The 23,960-nt window shown below is 41.9% G+C and overlaps 1 protein-coding gene across 2 annotated transcripts; it reads right to left on the bottom strand.

Moving 5' to 3' along the window:
* Positions 1-747: 747 nt before the first annotated feature.
* LOC137108596 (plasma membrane calcium-transporting ATPase 1-like) lies at positions 748-23,960 on the bottom strand. 2 transcript variants are annotated; one of them, XM_067493375.1, is made up of 21 exons: positions 22,948-23,960; positions 21,722-22,013; positions 19,706-19,903; positions 18,058-18,315; positions 17,821-17,946; positions 16,945-17,130; positions 16,367-16,393; positions 11,259-11,399; positions 10,619-10,833; positions 10,202-10,444; positions 9,626-9,867; positions 9,311-9,548; positions 8,231-8,410; positions 7,905-7,992; positions 7,481-7,587; positions 6,235-6,426; positions 4,320-4,533; positions 2,956-3,167; positions 2,766-2,873; positions 2,443-2,631; positions 749-2,165 (listed from the first exon to the last, which is right to left on the bottom strand). In XM_067493375.1, exons 2-21 carry the CDS (start codon positions 21,915-21,917, stop codon positions 1,782-1,784), a joined length of 3,744 nt encoding a protein of 1,247 aa, XP_067349476.1. In that variant the 5' UTR covers positions 21,918-22,013; positions 22,948-23,960; the 3' UTR covers positions 749-1,781. The 2 variants fall into 2 exon arrangements, with proteins under 2 accessions (XP_067349477.1, XP_067349476.1); XM_067493376.1 differs by lacking the exon at positions 22,948-23,960 and having other exon boundaries at positions 748-2,165; positions 21,722-21,942.

The following is a 23,960-nucleotide window of genomic DNA, read 5'->3' as shown; positions in this document are numbered from 1 at the left end:
GAAGTTTGCTAAAAGTTTACATAGATGCATAGTAAAATACACCATAATGGTAGACAAAGAAAACATTAAGCTAATGACTGTTTAGTGACTGTGGAAGCAGAGGCAGATGTGGAAGCTTTTCAGCATAACAAATGTCAAATCAGTCACCTGTGTATTTTATGTACTATTTTAACTCTAAATAGTCATAAACAAATAGAAATAAACCATTTCCGGGGAAGTACAAATCCATCCCTTGAATCGATAACCTGCCTGGTTGCAGCGGCAACAAACTTTTAAGATGTCAAATGAAAAACCCCGAAATGTACATAATAATTAAATAATATTCAATTTTATTCATTTATAATGATAGGGATTTATTTCAGCCTCCATTTGAGTCGGTTCTCCTCGTGCTAGAAGTTCTACAAAAGGTACCCTGTTACACGTCGTTCTCTGGGGGTGGAACCTGGAGTGGCAAATCAGATTTTGGCCCAGCCGCCCCACTGGCCCCATCCCTGCAGTGGAAGTGAAATGACTGGTAGCTCAACCAAACCGACCTAAACACTAACAGTTCAACTGCTAAAAGAAATTAATATAACAATTTCGAATATTATATAATTAATTATGTCAGATCACATCTGTGACATCCACACAGGTGAACAAGTTACATTCTCTTTACCTCCATCCGTGAGTTTGAGCGAGCAGTGACGAGTCCATGGACTTGAACCCACAGCACAGGTACAGTACAGGACTGTGGGGATGAGATTCCACGTGCATCTAACGGTATTTATTAAATTTCCATATATACAGTTTAAGTTTGTCCTGTAATCAGTATTTAATTTCTCCATGCTGTCACCTCCTCCCCTCAATAGGGGATGTAGAATATTAATAGGTTTTTTTTAATTAGAGATTTTCTCATTAAATATCTTAACTTCTGTGACCTTTATTCGCTGTACAATTTGTGTTGCAAAATTATAACTTTAGTCTCACAGTAAAAATCTTTTTCTTGCACAATTATGGGACAATTCTCATTTACAACTATCCTCCAACTTGCACTTTTTTTTCCTATTGTCTCTTTCTTTTACATACACTTATTCTTTTCTACAGCACAAGTGTTCTGGTTTATTTGTGTCATTGTTGGAACATTATTAAAATTGTAGGATTTGACTTGTGTTCTTATTGAGATAAAGATGCCTTTGACACTCTGCTATGGAAGTTTTTTTATCTTTTATTAACTTTTGGTTTTACATTTTTTAAAACACCAATCTAAAACTTTTTTTTTTACAAAAATACTACAATAAAATAAAATGTTGGACATTCACTTTAAACATTCAGTCTATAAACACACATCACTGTAGCAATGAAATCTCCCATTATGCTTAAGTTAAAACCTTGACACAAACCTAACCCTAATTTGCCACCATCATTTTACATCGGCTCTTGTGCTGAAAACTCAACATGAGCACTGACTATGTCTGAACATCAACGTATTTACAGATCACAAACTGAATACCACCTCACAAATACTTCTCCTAAACAACTGCAGAGTTCAGTAAAGAAAAGAAGGAAAACATCAGAAAGGAAGGTATCAGTCGGTGTGAACCTGCTGCTGTAGCTGTTCCAAACACAGCTGGCAAACATCTGGATACTTCTCTCCTTCTTGGATTTAAAAAACCAGTAGTTCAACCCCGAGAACCCATCAGGCAAGGTTTAGTTTTTAAAAAACTTTTCAGCCCTCTGCTCTCAGTGGAACTCTCACAGCAACAAAGAGTCAGCAACGAGTGGTCAGGTGTTGGGACAGGGCTTCACAGTGAGGTCTCCAGGCTGTGTAGGGGGCTGCCTGGACATGGAGGCAGACCTGCTGAGTTGGGAGGAATCAGACCAGACCTGGAGGTGTCTCTGTGCAGTGAGGCAATGCGGTCAATGGCATTGTTGGTCTGGGTTGGGGAGGACAGTGTTTGGGGCGTGTTGGATAGTTCGGTCAGTGGTGGTGGGACGATGATGGAGTTTCGCTTGGTGGGGGGGTCATCTTCGCTCTCGTTCTCATCGATCAGAGGGATCTGAGGCTCCGAGTCCTCGATGCGAAACTCTGGGTGCGTCATGAAGTTATGGATGGAGCTGCGAGACTCGGGCGTCTCCAAACCTTCGTAGGGAGACACACTGTCTCTAAAGGCATTCACCACACGGATCTGAGACAAAAGGGAGACAGTTCACTGTCAAAGGAAAATTCTGGTATTTCTCTCTATAGGTTCTATTTGGAAAACTGTGCCTCTCTTGACCATATATCATGATAATCTTTAATTCTGATACCAGTGTGTCTCAGCCACTGCCTCACTTCCTTAGGCTACTTTTACTTGGGGACTAATACTGCAAAAGGGAATTTTATGTTTATGTGGAATGTTTTGCCAGTGACAGTTCCTGAATGTCAGATCCAGGTGTCATTTCCCATTAACGGTGAACTCCTACCTGCGTCTGGATGCGGTTGAGACCACGACACCAGAGCACCTGGCCCCTTCTCAGCTCCATCTCAGCATGGTCAATCTCATCCAGGTCCTTCATCTCCTCAAGCTCCTCTTCAGGGATTTCCTCCTGCTGTGTGCCATGACCTGCTGTCTTTAGGAACTTAAGCCAATTGGTGGGGACACTGGACACCAGCTGAGAGGGAGGACCAACACAAATATTAGTCAATAGCAACAGCTGCACTTGCAGCAAGCGATACCTCCTCTTTCCCCCCTTATTTCAGCTGTCAGCTATCAAAATTAAGTTGTTTCACTCTGAGAAAGTCTTACCTGTCCCCACAGGAGGGTGCCAAGGCCCAGAAAAACACACCACAGCCAGTGCTCAATGGACAGAGCCACACAACTGAATGGTTTCCCAGCAAACTGCACGATGATGATCTACAGGAGACCAGAGCAACAACATCACACAAGGACTGATTTGTTATTTGACATTGTGAACCTCACCAGGTGTAGTGGTTACCTGTGTGATTAAGGTTCCCAGGACAATGGAGCAAAAGATGGGATTCCTGAAGACACCCTCAAACACATTCCTCTCCCCATGAATCTTACGGGCATTGAGCTCGTTGAAGATCTGCATGAGAACAAAAGTGTTGAAGACGATGGTGTAGTGCTCCGAGGGTGGACCGTGGAGAGGGGAGTTCCTGCCACTGTCAATATCCAACAGCTTTTCACCTGTAAAAAAAGGTTGAACAAAGGTTCTGACAAGGTCTAGAATCAGTCAAATCCAAAAGCTGAACATACAAATAAAAATAGAAACATAGCCGTACAGCAAAGCAAGAATACGCTTAACATGCACGTTGGTGAAAAAGAGGAATGTTGGAATAGGGGGTCTCCACAGTGAATCATGTGCCTCCATCTAACTCTGTCCTCTGCATCGTCTTCTTCCCATAATGGTTGCTGTCTTTGCCTACTTTCATATGCTTAAATTGACAATCAGTCATACTTATCCTTATCCGGACCATTTTGTGTGCAAAGGTTTTGTTGAAAAAAACAACCTATTTTTCAGGATATAAAGACTCAAAATAATTAGAAAGTAACATTTGATAATGAGTTCAATTATTTAAAAAATACAAGTTTGGTTGATATATTTGATAAAATATTTACAGTCACAGCCCATCCATCCATTATCTGTAACTGCTCATCATGTTTTAGGTTGTGGGATGGAGCCTGTCCAAGCTGTCATTAGGCGAGAGGCCACCGTGGACAGGTCTCCAGTCTGTCTAAGCGCCAACCCAGAGAGACATACACAGACAGACAACTATTCACACTCACATTCACACCCAATATGAATTTAGAGTCACCAATGAACTTAACATGCATGTGTTTGGACTGTGGGTGGAAACCGGAGGGCCTGGCAAATGCAAAGTCCCTTTTAATGACTTCCGTGGACTAGAATGTCAGCCACGGCTAAGTTCAAGATTTTCCTAACACTGCCCAAAATATTGCTTGTGAGACAAACTAAGAAAGTGCCAACAGTTATGAAATGTTGAAATAATATAACATGAAGTGATGTTTATGCGACCTCAACAATACTTTTAGTCAAATATTTTCTATGTTCCTGTCAAAAGGAATAAGTTTCTGGATTGACGTCAGCCAACATTCTAAATCTTTTTAGATGTAAATAAATATATCTATCAATATTATCCAATAATCCAATGTAGCCCTTCATCTCAAGGTACATTCAGTGCAAAATATTTTAATAAAATGCAAAACCCACAGCAGTAGGTGGCTATTTAAGTTACTGTATAGGAGCAGATGAGAAAGTATTTTCCAAATAATTAGGTAAACACAGAGAATCTGTTTCAGAGGTGGTGGTTTACTGACCCACGAAGAGCAGAGTGAAGATTACAGTTAGCTGGTAGATTGCATGTCCAAAGATGTTCTTCATCATGGTGCGCGAGATAAGTGGCTTCTTGCGTCCGTACGGTTTCCTAAGCAGCAGCGCCTCTGTCGGAGGCTCGGTGGCAAGAGCCAACGAAGCGAAAGTGTCCATGATGAGGTTGACCCACAACATCTGCACAGCTTTCAGAGGAGAGTCCTGAAAACAAACACACAGATCTTCAGTCAGTGTTGGTCACCAGAGAGACTATAGTAGCAATTAACCTGGAGTTTTCCTGTCGTAGAAAACAGAGAATAAGAGAAGCAGGAAGTAAAATAACCATCAGAAGATCGTCTGATGAAATTTCATTTCCAACCCCAAATCCAAAAAAGTCGGGACAATGTGTAAAATGTAAATAAAAACAGAATGTTAAGATCTGCAAAACTCATCAGCCCATATATTATTCACAACAGAACATAAACAACATATCAGATGTTAAAATTTTACCATTTCATGGAAAATATTTGCCATTTTGAATTTAAATGCAGCAACACATCTCAAAAAAAGGTGGAACAGTGCAGTTTTTACTATTGTGTAGCATCGGCTCTTCTTTTAACCACTGTCTGTAAACATCTGGGAAGTGAGAAGACCAGGTGCTGGAGTTTTAGGAGAGGAATACTGTCCCCTTCTTTCTGATGCAGGATTCTTGCTGCTCAACAGTCCTGGGTCTTTGTTGCTGGATTTTTCATTTTTATGATGCCCTAAATGTTTTCTATTGGTGAAAAGTCTGGACTGCAGACAGCCCAGTTCAGCACCCGGACTCTTCTCCTGTGAAGCCACGCTGTTGTGATGGATGCAGTATGAGGTTTAGCATTGTCCTGCTGAAATATGCAAGACCATCCCCGAAAGAGACGTTGCATATGACAGAGCATATGTTGCTCTGAAACCTCTATGTACTTTTCACCATTAATGGAGCCTTTCCAGATGTGTGAGCTGCCCACACCATAGCACTAATACACCACCAAACCATCAGAGATGCAGAATCAGGCCTGGTTTTAATGCAGTGCTGCCTGAGGGCCTGCAGATCACATGCATCCAGTTTTGACCTTGGGCCTTGTCCCTTGCTCACAGAGATTCCTCCCAATTCTCTGAATCTTTTGATGATATTATGTACTGTTGATGGTGGGATCTTTTTTCTGAAATTGTTGCACAATTTTTGGGTGCAGTCTGCGCAGATTGGTTAACCTCTGTCCATCTTTACATTCGAGAGGCTCTGTCTCTCTAAAATGTTCCTTTTATACCCAGTCATGTTACCTGTTGCCAATTAATGTGATTAGTTGTCAAATGCTCCTCCATTTTTTTATTAGCTGCAATTACTTTTCCAGCCTTTTGTTGCCAATGTTTTAATTTTTTTGAGATGTGTTGCGGCCATCAAAATCAAAATGGTGTAATATTTTCAATGAAATGTAAAAATTTCGCAGTTTAAACATCTGATATGTTACTTATGTTCTATTGTGAATGAAATATGGGTTGATGAGATTTGCAAATCACTGTATTATGTTTTTATTTACATTTTACATGTTCCCAAACTCCACAATTAGCTGATGTACTTCACAAGGTACGATCAGAACGTTATGATCTTATGACCAAATTACTTGAATGTCATATTTACTTTTTGATTCATATGTTGCCAAATTCAAATTGAAGTATTGAACTACCTGGATGGAGGCCAAATGTGTTGGCAAAATCAATTAGATTCGTTCATTAGTCAACCAATTTTTGCAAGTTCTTTTTTTTATTTCTGGATTCACACGACTTGAGCACCTTGTTGACTGGTGAAGTAGCAACAGCAGACCTCTCCAAAATCAATAATTCCAGCATTGGATCAATCAGACAGCATCAGTGTCCAGTGTCTCTGACCTGGGTGATGCAGGCTCCAGTGAAAGCGACGATGACAGCAACCACGTTGACAGTCAGCTGGAACTGAAGGAACTTGGAGATGCTGTCATAAACGTTCCTGCCCCACATCACAGCCTTTACGATGCTGCTGAAGTTGTCATCTGTCAAAATTATGTCAGACGCCTCCTTGGCCACGTCCGTCCCTGCAATGCCCTACAGAACACAGCATAAAAGTTAGATAGCATACATGATCCTGGGCCCAGCTTAGACTGGGTCGTCTTCACAAGTAAGAACTCTTCATGTTCTGAACCTGAAGCTGTCGAATCTACAAGGATGCTAAAGACTAAAGGACGTCACCTAAATGCTGCTCATATAGTTGACTGGTCCTACACGTCTGTCAAGATCAGCTGAGCGGGTGGATGAACACATGCTCTGATACTAGTATTTGAGATTTGAGCATTTGAGATTCGGGGGAATGGCTCTTTTATGTATCAAATTTATTTGAAAGGAACTGACTCATGTAGATTTTAAGTATGATAAGCAGAATCCATCACCAAATAGGCAGTTTTTGTCCTTTAGGTTATGAGATTCCAAGAAAATGCAATTTAGTTACAACTGGACTTGTTGTTTCCCCTAATCTGAAAGTCTTATTCTGTATTAACTGACTGGTGATTAGTTTGAGGGTTTAGGGAGAATCATCAAAGGCAGATTTTGTACAGAGATCCACATGTTGCCAAAAACGTGTCAACATGGACTGTCCATTCTTATTTCATGCATCAAAAGTGCTGTATGTAGTTTGGACATGCTTGATTCTGCATGTTTATCCCGATTTTTCTTATATAATCAAATAGAAGAAATGTCAAACAAATGTAGAACAAATAGAGCCTTGTCAATAATGTCCACAATGAATTGAAGCACATTGAAGGACAAGTGGTAACCATGAGAGGAGAATGCAGTCCTGACCTCCCTCCTCAAGCAGTTTAAAAACCATCAGAGGAAAAAACACCCTGATCTGAGCGTGACGACCACAACAGAAGAAAGCAGGACGTTTGATGTGCATTTGGACTTTTGTTTCTGTTTTTATTAATCTCGAAAATGTTAATTTAATTTCTGACGACTGAATTTTTTTCAGTTTACACCTTAATGTCCTTTAGATCAGCGAGTACTAACAGGTTGTTAACTTGAAGGTTTCTATCCTTTATGTAGTGATTATTATCACTTTTTAAACTGGAAGCAACAGTCTGACAACACTGATGACAACTGTTACCATGGCAAAGCCAACATCTGCTTTTTTCAGGGCGGGACCGTCGTTCGTTCCATCTCCCGTTACTGCGACAACCTGTCTCTGCTCCAGAATTGTGCTGTCAATGATACCTGAGAGAATGACAGATAGACACACAGCTGAGACACACTGAAGGACCAAACCAGGATATAGGCTGTGCGAATGTGACCAATTTCAAAGTGAGCTAAAACCTTGTTTTCTCTGCTGTTTTTGTCATTTTTATTTCGTCATGTCTTGACTGTGGTTTTTACATACTGTATACTCATGGTACAGTACAGGATGTTTCATGTACTATGTGTAATGCACTTTCAAACTGTCACATAAACCAATGTGCCTTGTCTTAATTCTCCTGTCTAACCTCTACATCTATCTGTCTTTCCTCCATCAGCTTGGTTAAACTGTGTCTAACCTTTGACCAGAGTGTGTTTGTCCGTTGGAGATGATCTGGCGAGGACTCTCAGCTTTGGCCAAATCTTATCAATGCGCTCCTGCTCAATCTGCAGAAAAACAAAGGCTTTCCAGAATCTGTATGGGTTCATCTTTTAACGCACCTAAACACTATCAAAATTCAACACGGGGAAGAAAGGACCACCAGAGGCAGCTGTGTGAACCAAAAACATTATATCGATTTAATTACACTATATTAACTCTAATTCCGGTTCGGGACATGACATGACTATATGACACAATGGGACAGGCAGTGTGTCCTGTGGTTCGGGTCTGTGATAGTCTGACCTCTCCTAGCTCGTTGCGGATCCGTCGGTTGAACTCTTTGCCCTCAAGACACAGGAAGTCATCTCCAGGTTGCAGAATGCCACATTTGATGGAAATGGCCCTCGCAGTATTAATGTTGTCTCCGGTCACCATGCGGACAGTGATACCAGCCCGCTGGCACTTCCTTATGGCTTCTGGTACCTGGTGAGAACCACAGGAGAAAAAAGAAGTTGATAATGATACTTTAATATGAAGCTCTGTGGACAGAAGGAACTGGACAAATAGGTAAAAAAACAGGTTTTAATTGTTCAAGAAAAATAAATGTGCATGTTAGGGGTTTAGTGTGGCCTGTGACGCAGTCCTTCAGAGATAAGGTAGATGTGCAAAAATATGATGCAAAAATGAGTAACTAGCCTACATCATAAAACATAAATCTGAATACACCCTTTTATTGCCTGTAATAGAGCAGAATCTCATGTAGCAATCATGTCAAAAAAACAACTTGTGGGTTCAACTTCTGACTGGTGGGGCTCCAGTTTTTTTTTTATAAAAGTGAACAATGCAAGGCACCAGGCTCCTTTAACATAAGATATGTTTAGACAAAGCAAGTTATTATGAATGCCTGCAGTCGGCACTTTTACTTTTCTACATTTATTTTTAGGGCCACCGGTGTCTCTAAATTGAACAAAAACCATTAGGACATTACTGAATATTTTCTTTAAACAGTCAAGCACTTAACATTAAACGCAGTGTAATAAGAAACATAACCCCACTCGAATTTAAAAAAACAAAAAAAGATGTACTTGGGATCCAAAGTGGACGGGAAAGCTTTTTTTTTTTTTAAACAAAATTATAGAAATGTATTTTGGACTTGTTTGCTTGCAAGTCATCATACAAGCTGCTGTAATGATTGGTCACACATTCTCTGCCTGACCCCCATCACACTTATCTCCTTTTTCTGAGACGCTTAGTTAAACGGAGGCCTTGATTATTAATCGGACTGCTCCCAGGTCATAAACATCATAAATTACATTTAGTTTCAACACTACAGATTCTTTAAGAAAGAGAATGGGCCCCTGGGGAAAGACCAGGCCGATGTACCTCAGGTCGTACAGGGTCCTCAATGCCAACCACAGCAATGCAGGTGAGGCCAGAGAGGATGTAGGATTCATTGTCCCAGTCAGGTTCTCCATCAGTGCAGGGGAAGTCTCTGTAGGCAAGGCAGATGGTCCTTAGTCCCTCCTGTGCCATGGGCTCAATCACCTTCTTCAGTAGTTGGTCTCGATCTCGAGGTTTGAGAAGCCTGGCCTCGCCATTGGATATCAGGATCTTACAGCATCTGGAACCACAGGAAAGAGTCATGTGACAATCGCCTTACTGAGCACAGAGTTGTGTCATCTCTGGCAGGAAACCTACTTCCTGAGCAGGATCTCAGCAGCTCCTTTACTGAACATCTGATAGCTGCCATCAGGGTTCTTTAGCACAGTGCTCATGGACTTCCTCACGGAGTTAAAGGTGTAAACTTTAAACAGTTTCTCTTCTGGGACTTCACTGCGGATGCTCTGATAGTCTCGGCACAGGTCGAGGGTGAGTCCAAGTAAGGCACATTCGGTCTTATTTCCCACCTGGCGAGGCAGCCCACCTTCCTTCTCTGGAGGCTGAAGCAGCAGGAGAAAGGATGTTAATTTTTGACAAACACAAAACAGGTGAAGTCTTCTTGATTATTCTTATTCTTAGATTATTAGGAGGCCAAACGACTGCAAAACAGCCATCAGATCAGCTGGTGATGAAAATAAGTGACAGTGACCATGTGGGCGGGGACAAGTAGCACTTTTTAACTCTTGTAGCAGAACTCCCAGAGTTATGATCTGTGCAGTGGATCCAGGAGCAGATCAGAAGAGCCCTAAGCTGCTGCTCTTCAAGACAGAGCTCTCTCAGCCAAATGCTTAACTCACAGAGCTTCCTGAATGGATGGCTATTTTTACAGCTCACCATAATCTTAGTGGTGTAAGCGCAGTTGACCCCAATGCCCAGGACAAGCAGGTCCAGGATCTTGGCAGGGATCTGCTCCGGCTCGGGGACTTTTTTGTAGTAGCATCCTGCAATGTAGGCCTGCACCACTGTCATGCGGTTCATAGTGAGTGTGCCTGTCTTGTCGGAGCAGATGGCTGTGGCGTTGCCCATCGTCTCACAAGCATCCAGATGGCGAACCAGGTTGTTGTCCTTCATCATTTTCTGACAAAAGACAAAAGCAGCATTAAGTGACCCCCGAGTGCTGTTTTTCTGAACTCACTATAATTTACATTTATGGAACTTTGTGCTAAAAACAGGATTTAATAATATTCTTACTCTGCATTTATTAAACAGAACAGCAATGTCAAGGCTGTATAACACTGTATCCAAACAAACCTTGACTGAATAGGCCAAGGAGATGGTGACAGCCAGAGGGAGGCCTTCAGGCACGGCTACGACCAGCACCGTCACACCAATGATGAAAAATTTGACCATGTACTGGATGTAGACGGGCAAACAAAGCTTTGACCAGTTAATCCCCTGAATCCAGAAGATATCAATCAAGAAGCGAGTGATGAGGATGATGACAGTGATAGTTGACATGAACAGACCTGAGACAGAAAAAAACGCAGGGAAAGACAGAGGCAAAAATGTTTTATCCGTTTAAAAACGATTTTAGTGATTGGGTTTGCGTTTTTGTGTAGTTGTAGTCAACAACATCCTTTGGATGCTGATCTGAGCCATAACACACATCATCCCCCTGAAACCCATCTCTCGCAAACATTACAAAACAAGCAGTAACACACCATGAAGAGACTTGTCCTGAGATACTGAAAGACATGTAGATGGACAACAGGATGCCATGTTTCCTCCTCTGAGTCAATGAATCCCTAATGTTCACAGTCCGTGACTGCTGTGTCTTAACGGTAAACATCCATTGGATGATTTAATTGTAGAAGAGCCCAGTAAATTTTGGACTTTTACCCAGAGAGGACAGAGCGTTCAACCTTCAGAGGATTTCTATATATGTTCATACCTGCTTTGCCGATCTGCACAGCAAGTTTGGTCAGCTTCCCCTGGAGGACAGACTTCTCCTTTTTTGGAAGCTTCTTCTTCTCTGGTTCTCCATCCTTGTTGAGTGGCTGCATCTCTACATTGGCTCCATCCTTGTTTTTTTCTTCAGGGGACACAGAAAGTCAGAGAAGAACTTAAGTGTTTAGACAAACATCATCAAACCTGTGGCTGCTGATACATCAGTTATGTCAAGCTGGTTTAATTTACATAGGTCTACTGGTTTCACTTAACTTTTTTTCTGTCATGGTGTTTGTCCAGCAGGATTATCTAATGTGGAGACCTAAATCACAGATTAATAAATAATTAACACCTAAATCAGTGTTAATTATTTATTAATCTGGATCTCAGTCTATTGTACTGCTAATGTTGTGTTTCTAGGTTCAGCTGTGGATGCAGACAAATGATCTGTTGTTCTGCTACTGCTACTACAGTTTTGAATGCTCCGGTATATGTTCTTAAAGCTTAAGCTTTGTCCACATCTAGTTTTTTTAAGGTTGCTTTCTGCTCCTGACACGGAGAGCAAAAGCTGCTCTTGAAGGACCCAGTATATATTTAACAATGGCGACTTAGTTACTCTGCAGTCCTGACAACATACACAGGTTAAAATAATATTGATCTTCTTACACTTTAACTTTCTCTCTGTGTTGTCTTCATGGGACCTTATCATCAAATATAACCCTAAGGAACTATGCCACCATAACTTGCTCAAAGTGCTGTAGGGAAATTGAATTTGAATGAATCAGTGAGTAAGTGACTTAACACATATTGGTAAAGTGCCGTCAGGGTGGTGAGAATTCCTCTTTCTGCACTTATTTAATATTACTGCTGTGGAAATGTAGATTATATTGAATGTATTAAGACAAAACATTAAGATTGCATCAGCAGCAAATTAAAACAGGCACAGAAGCGACATGATGATTTCAATATCCATAACACATCTACAGACAACAAACAAGCAAACATTTTATCATCAGGACAAATCATTTGTTTTCTTTGTCACCTGAAAGGTCCGTGTTCAAGAATAAGAATGATAATTTTAATAAAGGGCAACTTCACCAATTTTCAACTTGCTCTCTATGGCTTTAGGTTAGTGTGTAAATGTACATTAATGCTTTTTAAAAAACACCCCCTGATGACATCAGCTGGAGGAGTTTTTCATCGTTAGGAGAACAGAGAGATATTTTGGTATAGGGAAATCAAAGGGAAGTTTAATGGCATTTATGAAATGAATTACCCAAACTAGAACCAAAAGAAGCAAGTTCAAAATCAGTGAAGGCCTCCGTTCACAGAGTGAACCAACAGGACGGCCAGTTAAGGGCAGGGCCTTGATGTTGCAGGTCAACAGGTTGTGTCCCTTTATCTCAGCCAGACTTTCCTGTACAGTATTGTCAGAGCAGGGCTGCTAGTTAACTAACTAAGTGCATTAAGATTGATTTATAATTGTGTGTTGATCCCACACAAAGGCTATAGAGCCTTTTAAGCCGTTGTGAGCATTCATATGTGTGTGGGTGTTGAGCTGCAATTACAAACCCAAACTGCTAGTTGGCGGTGGTTTTTCTGTGCCACTGTGCTTACTTGTCCTCACCTCTGCGGTGAGTTTTCTTGGTGTACTACAAGCAATGGTGACGCAAAGCTAAGCAATGTTAAACCATGGTTACTTTCACCGAAATTACAGCAAAGCAAGAAGGAGAGCAGACGGTAGAGGAGGTGGCGTCAACGACCTCCGAACTGATAAGACAGAAGGACTGAGTGGACCCATAACTGTAGTCCAAGGCACTGCAGCATATATTTACATTTCTAGGGAGGTGCACAACAGGCGATGGGGTAGGGGGCCTTGTGGCTCAATGGGTAGGGCATCGGGTGGGGATGCAGAAGGCTGTGGGATTGAATCCCACCCCACCTAGTGTGGCCCCGCCTAGCCTGGATAAAATTTGAGGGTTGCGGCAGGAGGGGCTTCTGACATCAGGGTGACCCCTGAAGGGACAAGCTGGAAGCCGTTCATCATACACATCAGGCTATGGTGTATGGGGTGTTTGTAGGGTCCATAGCTATGCAGGACCTAAGCAAGACCTACAGTGAGTACAAAGTATAATTTCCTTGCTTTACGTTTTATTGATCTCGTTTGGTATGAACAGCATCTCAACTGAGTGTGTGTATGTGAGTGTGTATCAGTCTCCTGATCCCAGATCAGTAATGACTTTATTAGTGGACAGGCAAGCAGCAGCACTAGGCAGAAGAAGAAAGCAGCTGCCGAGCTTAAGCCAATAATCTGCTTGGTCCTAATCATCATCAACAAAGTCAGGAGCACCTGCTCAGACCATAGAAACACTGCACAATGTGAGACCACAGCGACCACAATAATTCACGGACAAACAGTCAGAGACCAGGAAGGAAGAGTCTCCTGGTCTCTGACTTTGGAACCAGGTTCAGGTCCATGTAAGATTCTCTGCAGGAATTTTATGAAGTCTGATCAGTCACCTCTTGTAAACCAACTTATTATTTTTTTATTGATTGATTTTAGTCTCTTGCACCAACCTCTATTGGCTAACAAGACACTAGACACCAATATCAAAGATGATCAAGTGTAAAATCATAGTACAGCTCCTCAAATAAAGAAAGAAAAACCTCCAAGTGATCCATCCATTTTACAGAGTTTCTGATACAAAGCGGCACTGTAAATTTCGATACCACTTCAAAGCCCACAACACACATTAAGCCAATTTAACAAACAATTACACCCTTGATGAATTGATGAGCTTTGGAAAACAAGGTAGAAGGATTTTGTGGATACTTTGTATAGCAACACTAAAAGTCTAACATTGACAATGCAAAGCAGCAAACTCTGCAGCACAAAACATTTTTAAAGACCTGTGTCTGTACAGTGATTTGGAAAACACTGGTTCTATAAACTATAGCAGGGAAGTTGTTGTCCAGCCCAAGAAATGTTCACAACACAGCAAAACACTTGTACTTCTGTACATTGCTTTAATCCTTCTTCTGAACACACACAGCAACCACTAATTTTATCCCCAACCACTACAACTGATTAATGAGGAATGCATGCTAGAGATGGGTTTCAAGGGGATGAGTCAGTCTGTCGGGAGGAGATGTCAAGAGGGCCTAATATGGGAAATCAACACAACACCACTGGCCTGAGGAGGAACCATTTGGCTGAGAGACTACTGGTATCATTTTACTGCTGCACACTTGAAAGCATATTCACGTAACGCATGTGTTTTTTGTGTGTGTGGTTTGTAAGTTGTAAGCCTCCCAGTGGGTCATACAGCAAATACGACCTGGGAAATAATTGGTTGTTAGACTAACCTCCCCAGAACAACTTTCCAGCTCACATAGTCTGAACAATGCACAAAGTATCCTCTGAGAGTCCTTGCATCCTAGCAATCGCCTTCTTGAAGTGTTGCCATGCAACAAGTGGTAAAGCAGATTTAAGGCTCAAACAAATGAGCACAAAACATTTTTTATCATAGAGTTATGGATGCTCTGAATGCAAACTGCACTGAAGTGGAATATTGCCACTGGGTTTTTTATTTTATTATTTTAACACTGACTGTAGAGTTCTGTTATACATTGTATGCAATGACAATAAATCCATATCTATCTTTCTATAGTTCACTCATATGCTTCATGTTCCCCCTTTCATTGAGTCTACTGTTGAAGTATTATTCCATTAGTTGGCATCACTCTTTTAGTTTGTTGGCCTTTCATTCTGGCTGATACTCTTTTATCACACAACACACCTGACACTTTTCTCCACCCGTTCCAACCTGCCTGCACTCGCCTCTTCACCTCTCTTCCACACTCACCGTTGCTCTGAACCGTTGACCCTAAGTACTTAAAGTCCTGCACCTTCTTCACCTCTGCTCCCTGTAACCTCACTGTTCCACCTGGGTCCCTCTCATTCACACACATGTATTCTGTCTTACTGCGGCTAAGCTTCATTCCTCTGTTTTCTAGAGCAGACCTCCAACTCTCTAGATTTTCCTCCACCTGCTCCCTGCTCTCACTACAGATCACAATGTCATCTGCAAACATCATAGTCCATGGAGATTCCTGTCTAACCTCTAACCTTGGGAGTGACGAGGATGGACAGGATCAGGAATGAGGACATCAGAGGGACAGCTCATGTTAGATGTGTTGGAGATAAAGTCAGAGAGGCCAGATTGAGGTGGTTTGGACATGTTCAGAGGAGAAACTGTGAATATATTGGTAGAAGGATGCTGAGGTTGGAGCTGCCAGGCAGGAGGTCTAGAGGACGAACAAAGAGGAGATTTATGGATGTAGTGAGGGAGGACATGAAGTTAGTTGCTGTGAGAGAAGATGATGCAGAGGACAGAGTTAGATGGAGGCAGATGATTCGCTGTGGAGACCCCTGAAAGGGAAAAGCCCACAGGAAAAGACAGAAAGATGGAAAGAACAATGCAATCAGCCAGGTAATGTTCTCCCAGTATAAGCCAAACCCAGACTTGCCAGCCACACAGTGAAGCACAATTCGTCACTCCACAGAACACTTTTCCACTGCTCCACAGTGCACTGTCGGTGTGCATTACACCAGTCCATCTGAGGCTTGGTAATGTGAGGCTTGCATGCAGCTGCTTGGCAATTCCATGAAGCTCTCGCTGGACAGTTTTTGTGCTCACACGAATGCCAGTGGAAGTTTGGAAGTCTTCAGCTACGGAATTAGCAGAGTGTCTCTGACCTTTACGCACCATGTGACTTGCCAGTTGTTGACCCCGCTCTGTGATTTTACATGATCTTCTGCATCGTGGCTGAGTTGCACAGCAAAGCATAAGCAATACGCAGCAAGACAGATGATTAAAAACGCGAACCAGAACGCTGCACCATCAAACAGATATTTCATTTCATCTGACATTTTAATAAAACTATGAACCAGAATCCACCAGTTGACCAGTTTAGCTCTGAGTAAACCAGCCAGCTTCAGGTAACTGATGGACAGAAGAACAAACACTGCTGCTGGTGAATACAACCTTTACATTCTCTCACCAATATATATAATAAATCACTTTACTGAAGCAGTGATGTGCTGCTTACCTTTCTTGCCCTTTTCGTCTTTTTTACCTGTAAAAGAATATTAGACAACACCCATTAGTTAGCATATCCAGGTATCAAGTAAACATTAGATACAGCAGACACTGATCAAGGTCTGACTGCTTCAAAAAAAGTGTGCTGCTTTTCCCCAAAGCTGTTCTGAATTTCTGCCTGTTCTGATTTTTCTGTGACAATTCTTCATTCTTTTCTTCCTGTGGCTGGCTGATCAGTTTTCCTTCAAAAAGATGTTTACATGTGGCTTTGCCAGAAAAACTTTCTTGGATTCAAAAAGCTGAACAAGGCCCAACTGTATGTTCAGTAAATATTCTCTGAAGCAGTGCGAGCGAACGTGAGTCGCAATCATCTTGAGAGATTTTCACCACCCGACAGCACTATGTGAAAAGATTTTCAGAAAACAACACAAAAACAAAAGAAAGAAAACCCACTTGGGAAAACAAGTCACTACTTCTGTTAGCGTGTTATGTGTGTAGCCAATCAGGCATATTTTACTATGAAGCCCCAGAACCACAAAAACAACATACTGCCAGTTACTTTGTATCTGCATGTGTGAAAAGCTTTACTTTTCTTGTCCTTCTTCTCTTTCTGTTTCCGCTCATCTTCCTTCTTGTCTTTCTTCTTTTTGTCCTTCTCTGCCTCAACATCACATTCCTCACTTGCACCGAGCAGCGTGAAGATGATACCAGTCTGAGAGTTCACACCAACACCGGTGACCACCATTTTGCCAGAGCCCTCCATCACATGGGTCCCTGAAAGAGACGGAGACTTTTACTATTGTTTTTTTTTGTTGGCTTGTTTACTGTAATTAACTCATCTACTTTAACTGTCTTGTGTATTGCCAGATTCACAAGGTAGCTCAGTTGGTAGAGCAGGTGTTCATGAACCTTAGGGTCAGTGGTCTGACTCACAGTCCTCCTGGCTCCATGTCAAAGTGTCTCTGGGCAAAACAGTGAAGCCGAAAAGTTGCCACTGTTATCTGCTAATTACTTGTAGATTGTATAAAGTTTGTGTAAAATTTGGGCCCATGTAAATAAAACCCGACTTAATAGTAGGTGTCAGTGAGTCAGTGACCTGATGGAGACAGAGGTGATCCCCCCTAAAAAACACCCAGTTATTATTGTATCAATTACTACAGTTACAGACACAAATAATGTACCAATCCAATTACTACAACTTCTATCCCCTTTGAGAGTTTGATCTTAAACCTGTGACATCAATTTAGCTGTTTCAGACTCCTCAGAATAATCTTCACAGCACTGCTTTTCGGTGATGGTCATTTTTGAATAAAGTCAACATAAATATGTTGTCAATTTCTCACTATTACAGGTCGTTTAAAGTCTCATTATTTCTCTGTGGGAAGAGGAAGAGAACTGACACTGTAAGCTCAGGTCACATTGAACTTGGCTGTAATTTGATGTGAATGGAGCAGAACAAAGCACCTGACAGCATCATGGGGTCTTTGTCAACACTCTTCCTGACATGATCCGACTCCCCGGTCAGAGAACTCTCATCAATCTTGAGATCGTTTCCCTGAATCAGGACGCCATCAGCAGGAAGAAGGTCACCTGAAACAGACACAGGTCACGCTCATCAGGTCATTATGTGACATCATTACATCATGTCTGTTGTGGAACCACCACTATCAACACACAACTACAGGCATGTTTTGCTCTCACCATATTTGACTTGTGCAATGTCTCCAACAACGAGTTCAGACACGTTGATCTGGACCATCTGTCCCCCTCGGACTACGGTGAACTTCTGCTCCTGTTCGATGCGATTCTGGAGGCTGCGAAACTGCTTCTCTTTGCTCCAGTCATTAAAGGCTGTCACCAGGACCACACACACCACAGACAAAAGGATGGCTGCACCTTCGATCCATCCAGCATGTGCTTCACCTTCGTCATCCACACCACCGACCACTGTGCCACAGTCTGAAGACACAACACAGACATGATGTAACGGTGCAGCCTAGCTGATGAAGCCGTGACAACTTTAGCAAGTGCTGGAGCTTTTGTGTTCTTCAGTAATGTCAGAGTTACTCTGCAGTGATTTGTTGTTGTATAAAGGATACACAGTGTAAATGAGGGTGGATGATGTGATGCTCCCTGGCCAAAATACCTGAATTACCCCCGGTGTTGACTGGTTGCATTATAATGCAATGTTGGTTAATGGTGGTAGTTTCTGTGATTGTAGCTGGTTCTCATCTATTTTCCCCAGTAGTAGTACATTTGTTTGAGTTATGAATTATTGTTTTTCATTTGTGTCTGTGTTTTTGCATAATTGACAGATGCTCTCAAAGCCAAACTGGATGCTTCCAAAGGAGTGTTTGAGCATTTCTTAAAGACGGATGTTACAACTCTGGAGATTACAATGGCAGCTTTGTTTATCGATCAATCTTGAGCTAAATAGCAGAAATACACCGTTAGTTGCACACTTAGTTGCATATATGCAATTGGCACCTTTCACATTTTGTTTCCTAAAGGTTAGAACAGACCCACGTGGCACCAGTGCTACCACCATTAGTTCCCCTGTTCCAATGGATGACAAGAGCTGCACACAGAGAGGAAAAGACTGCTTGAACGCAACCTTAGAATTACAGTCTCCTCTCAGGACATTCATAACAGCTACAAGGCTTTGGAGGTAAGAATAAACGGTTCGGATTTACTCCAGCTGCATTCCTCTTTACTGCACACATGCCAGGGCACAGAAGGATTCACAGGATTGGTGTCCACTGGTGAAATGTCTAGAACATGTTTAAAATTCAAGATAACTGACAGTCTTTAGTTTAGAGGCCTATAGCACAAACACATGGGTTCATTCAAGTTCTGGATTCACTTATATTATGCTGAGTAGAAGCAATTCATTATTCGTTTTAGATATTTTACAACAACAAATACAAAGAAAATCACAGGGATCTAAGTAGTGCAGCTCAACTTGTGTCTCTCCAGGAATTTAAGAAATTTGTAAGTATAATAGAGTAAAATTAAAATTACAGTGTGCAACATAAGCTGATGCTTCTCTGCCTCTATCCAGCCCTCTCCCTACTCTGATTAAACTATGTTTCATTCTTTATGCTCTGCACAGCCTCCATGTAACTCTAGTTATCAAATGTAAATGTAAATACACATGAAAATGCTAAAACCCTACTCATCAAGCAGAAACCGTTGCTATCTGAATGATCAGGAGGCTGAGCTTCACTCTAAAACCTTTAAAAACGAATTTTTCTGCACCGTCCATTAAAGGTTACAGACACATAAAGGGGAAGGGAAATGATGTAGAGGTCTTGTTGGAGCACTGCAGAAAATACACAGACCAACTCACTCTGTCTCTTAGCTTCTGGCGGATGGTAGAATGAAAGGACTAGTGAAATGATAGCTGCTATTTCCAGGATGATGAGCGTGACATCCTGCAGGGCTTCCCACACTAACTGTGCAAAGGTTTTTGGCTTCTTAGGAGGGATGACATTCTTCCCAAACTCCTCTTTTCTCCTGTTGATGTCATCTGCATTTCCATCTAAACCTGCAGCAGAAGACAAACACAACCTTCAGTTACATATTGTACTAAGTTTGGTTAAAAGCCGTGCAGCAAAACGGAGTTTATTTGTTAGTCTGTTCACATATGGTCATACGTCACCTTAACATATTTCAATCTTTTAAGAACATATCCAGTTATGAATAATTCAACATCTGTAATCACTGACAAAAATGAGTGTTGTGTTGTTTATTGTGTTAGTTTGTGTCAGAGTATATTGAATCCATTCATCCAAAAATGATCCATGATCCATCAATAATGTATAACAACATAATATAGTCCAAAATTGCCTGTGAAAAACCTGGAAAGCATGCAATACTCAGTAATATGAGTAATGTGAGGACAATATCTCTGTTTCTTTGAAAGTGTTCCTTTTATTCTGCAGCTCAGACCTACTGAGGTTAAAACGCTTCTCTTTTTACTCTTTTGACCTTTCAAAAGTTCAGAGAGGATAAACCCAGGCAGTTAGTTAGTCAAACATTCTTCCATTTCCCAGATTGCCAGAGCAGACTGCAACAGGACCCAAGTGAGTATATTAGCTGTTGAGCTGACGCACTGTCACATGTCATGTAGACAGTGTTCTTCAAAGGCCCGTCTCATCTCATTCACTGAATATCCTGTGAAACGACACCAAACTAGATCATAGCCCTGTTGTGGTGATGTGTGGCAGCAGACACAGAGAGCAGACTGGCTTCCGTTGCAATAATGAACATATCCCTTTGGAAACACTGCAGCTGTCTCAGTCATTGTGAAAATGGTTTTAACTCAGCACTTCTTGTCATCTTGTCTGATATTGTAACTGTACTTCGAGTGAGTACAGTTGTACTGAAAGTGAACCTACTTGCCATTCGGCTGTTAAGCTGCTGCTGCTGACATTTCACTTCTCTCTATCAGCAGGAGTTGAAACACTGAAGGTTTGCTGACTGTGTGCAGCATGGACAGACTAAATGAATAAATGATGAGGAAGAAAATGTCGAAGGCCAGACATACGTCCACTGAGACACATTGACCCCCCTGTCTATAGGTCAGTATGAGACACATCATAGCATCACCACATCGGGGGAACTTTCCCCAAAAATAAAATGCTCAAGTCCATAACACTCGTCAGAGAAATGGGAGCCACCAGAAAGGCAGTTGGATTTGGACGACAAACACAGAGCACTTCAGCAATCACAATGCCATGTGACTTGAATCGATGGAGACAATGATCATGAAAAGTTATGGATCCGGTTAAGTCACCATGAAGGCTGAATGACTTCCTTCTTACATCTTTAAATCTTTTGGGTACAATTTTGGACCCTTTCTCATCACTGAATCTGCCTCAAAAACAAGATAAGACAAGATCATCTTGTTCCCACCAACATGGATCCACAGGTTTTACTGACTGGAACACGCTGTGCTTTTTCCATAGTGTCCTGAATGTGTTAGTAAAGCAGGATCAACGGAGGCTGCAGGTCACAGGCGACTTTGACCATCACCCAGTCAACAGTACCCCAAGGCAAACAAAAGTACAAACTAAACCACATATGTCCTCTGCTGATTTAATGGTGTCCAGGCCTGGGGGAGGGTGTCTGTGAGTCACTGGCAAAGGGGCCTAAAGCATTATTACATACTGCAGTGGCTCTGACTGAAAACAACCTTTAGTAACTGTGGAGCATCCTGCTCATCGTGGTGGATGTTCTGTTTTGGATTCATATTTCTGGTGATGCTCAGCAGAGACCATCTTGTTTAAGACCTGTTGCCTGACAGAGACAGTCAGCACAGACACGACCTGAACACAGAAGCAGAGTTGATGAACATATTTACCATCGACGGGTGACGTCCTCAGTCTGGCACACAGTCCGTTAACGTCTTTGTAACACTCCTTAATCCTGTTCAGTGCCTCCGGTCCTCTTAGCTCCATGAGAGAGCGCAGTTCCATGAGTGAGCAGCTAAACTCCACCTCGTGGTTGGCCTCGCCACGTCGGCCATATTTTGGCCCACGTAAAGAGTTATTGGCCATGTCGCTTTCCTCTGGGACTCAACGGAGGCCTTCCTGAAAAATAGAGACTCAGTGGTCGGCCTGATGTCCGGATCTGGCCTTGTGGGGACCCTGTGACTGCAAGGAGACAAGACAGATCAGGACATTTTTGAGGCCTCATTGTTAAAAAATGGAGTAATATTACCACACAAAGCATTTAATAGGACATAACGTTTAGGATTAGGTGCAGTACTCAAAGTTGTACTACGCTGGGGGAACTTTGACCTTTGGATGAGCAAACTATGATTTCATTAACACTATGTATTTTTGCCAGTCTCACTGATCATACACTATTATACATATTATACACTATTCTTAGTTAAAAAGAAAACAGTCTGTGCATGTTACTGGATAGTCTGGATACATAACACACACTCACTGGCCACTTTATTAGGTACACCTCAACAATGTAATGCAATACAATACAACAGTCGTACTGGAGCGCATTATATAAAAAGGTGGTTTCCACAAAAACTGAGAAACTCTACCATTGTAAAAGTAGAAAACTTTCAGAATGTATAGGTGTAACTAAGAAAGTGCCCAGTGAGTGTATGTGCGAGGCTTTGTGGATGCTGGTATGTGAACTGAAAGCCTTATATTTGTTTCTCACAGGTTGTGACCTCTTTGCCTTTAGCTGTAATCTGTGTCAATCAGTCAGCCGAGGCTTAATCTGAGCGAGATAGAAGCAGTCGGTTTAAGAAGAGAAGAAGACGAGGAATCGAGCTCGAGATGAATGAACAGAGGCGAACATTAACAAATAAACCTTTGCTGCTAAACATACAAAACTAAAGCCTAATCATTTATTACAACCAGCAGTCTAATGTAATCATCACTGCTTTGCAAGAACACAAACTCTCACTGCGTGCAAGAGTTGATTTGCAGCAGCTGTCCTCCAAAGAGAGAGGAAACATTCTACATATGGTTAGGAAGCCTGCTCAGAGCCAGTGATTTCTGAAAAGACAACACTGTCACTTCATTACTGCATCATTGAGGAGAAGAAAAATGTACTTACACAAACTTCCCCCATCGCCTCCTGTTAGCAGCAGTCTGTATTTGTGGCAGTCCAATTACTATGAGCACTATCACACACACAGCTCCAGATACAGCCCATAACCCAGCCACAGCTCCTCAGCCAGCAGACCACAAATTACTACCAAAACCAGGCTGCTTTCCAGAAATTCAGTACGACCTTCAGCAAGCTCACAGTCACAAGCGGCGCTGCAATGGAGGAAAAAACAGGAGCTGGCTAAATGATTATCTGAGGAAAGCCTCGCTTAATCTAATTAGACAATCTGTGGCTTCAGCGAGCGCCAGAGAGACTGCAGCTGCAGCTCCTCCTGCTGAAAGCACCGGGTCTGCACACGCCAGGTCTACGCAAGCCACATCTGAACCTGGTGCTGCAACTTCTACTACAAACACACTAGGCTTAAGGGTTGCAGGTATTTGTTTAAATGAACTTTATTTGAATTGTCGCTACAGAAATCCGGTCAAGGAGTCCATGTTTATGTTTAATTTGAGCTCCACATCGTGGCTGATAAACTGAGCCAAAAAGTCACATGTGCTGCTCGTGCAGGGGTGACAATTAAAACGCATATGTGAGTAAACACATTTTATGAGATTTATAAAAGTGTCTGCCCATCTTTGGTTGCTGTTGTTTTTGCTTTGCCTGACATTTACATTTAGGCAGACTTTTAATTATCCAAAGTAAAGTACAGAAAAAAATAATCTACGTCAAGGAGAAAACATTAAAGCCAAGTGCTATGAGAACAAGTTTTTTCTTCATGTCATGAGATGCAAGTGCAAGAAAGGACAGATAGGAAGTCTGTTAGTCTGTTTTCTACTTAATTTTTAATATTGAGAGTGAGGCTGCTGAGAGTGCAATGTCTGGTAGCTCGTTCCACCTTCGCAGGAAAATTGAGCTAAAGAACTCTGCTCGGAATCTTTTGCTGTGTGGTGAAGGGCCCACAAGACACTGTTTGTTGGCAAGATCTAACATCTGAGCACCAGTGATGCAGCGTAACATCC

The sequence above is a fragment of the Channa argus genome, chromosome 23 (assembly GCF_033026475.1).
Source record: "Channa argus isolate prfri chromosome 23, Channa argus male v1.0, whole genome shotgun sequence".
NCBI classification, from domain to species: domain Eukaryota; kingdom Metazoa; phylum Chordata; class Actinopteri; order Anabantiformes; family Channidae; genus Channa; species Channa argus.
The sequence above is the reverse complement of the archived record's forward strand: the minus strand, read 5'-3'. Positions and strand labels throughout refer to the sequence as shown.

Excerpts from the sequence above, each read along its gene's own strand:
- LOC137108596 (XM_067493375.1), bottom strand. The coding sequence starts at position 21,917 with ATGGCCAATAACTCTTTACGTGGGCCAAAATATGGCCGACGTGGCGAG. Across the intron at positions 17,947-18,057 it reads CATTGCACAAGTCAAATATG|GTGACCTTCTTCCTGCTGAT; the intron begins GTGAGAGCAAAA and ends TGTCTGTTTCAG. Across the intron at positions 10,834-11,258 it reads TGTGCAGATCGGCAAAGCAG|GTCTGTTCATGTCAACTATC; the intron begins GTATGAACATAT and ends TTTCTGTCTCAG.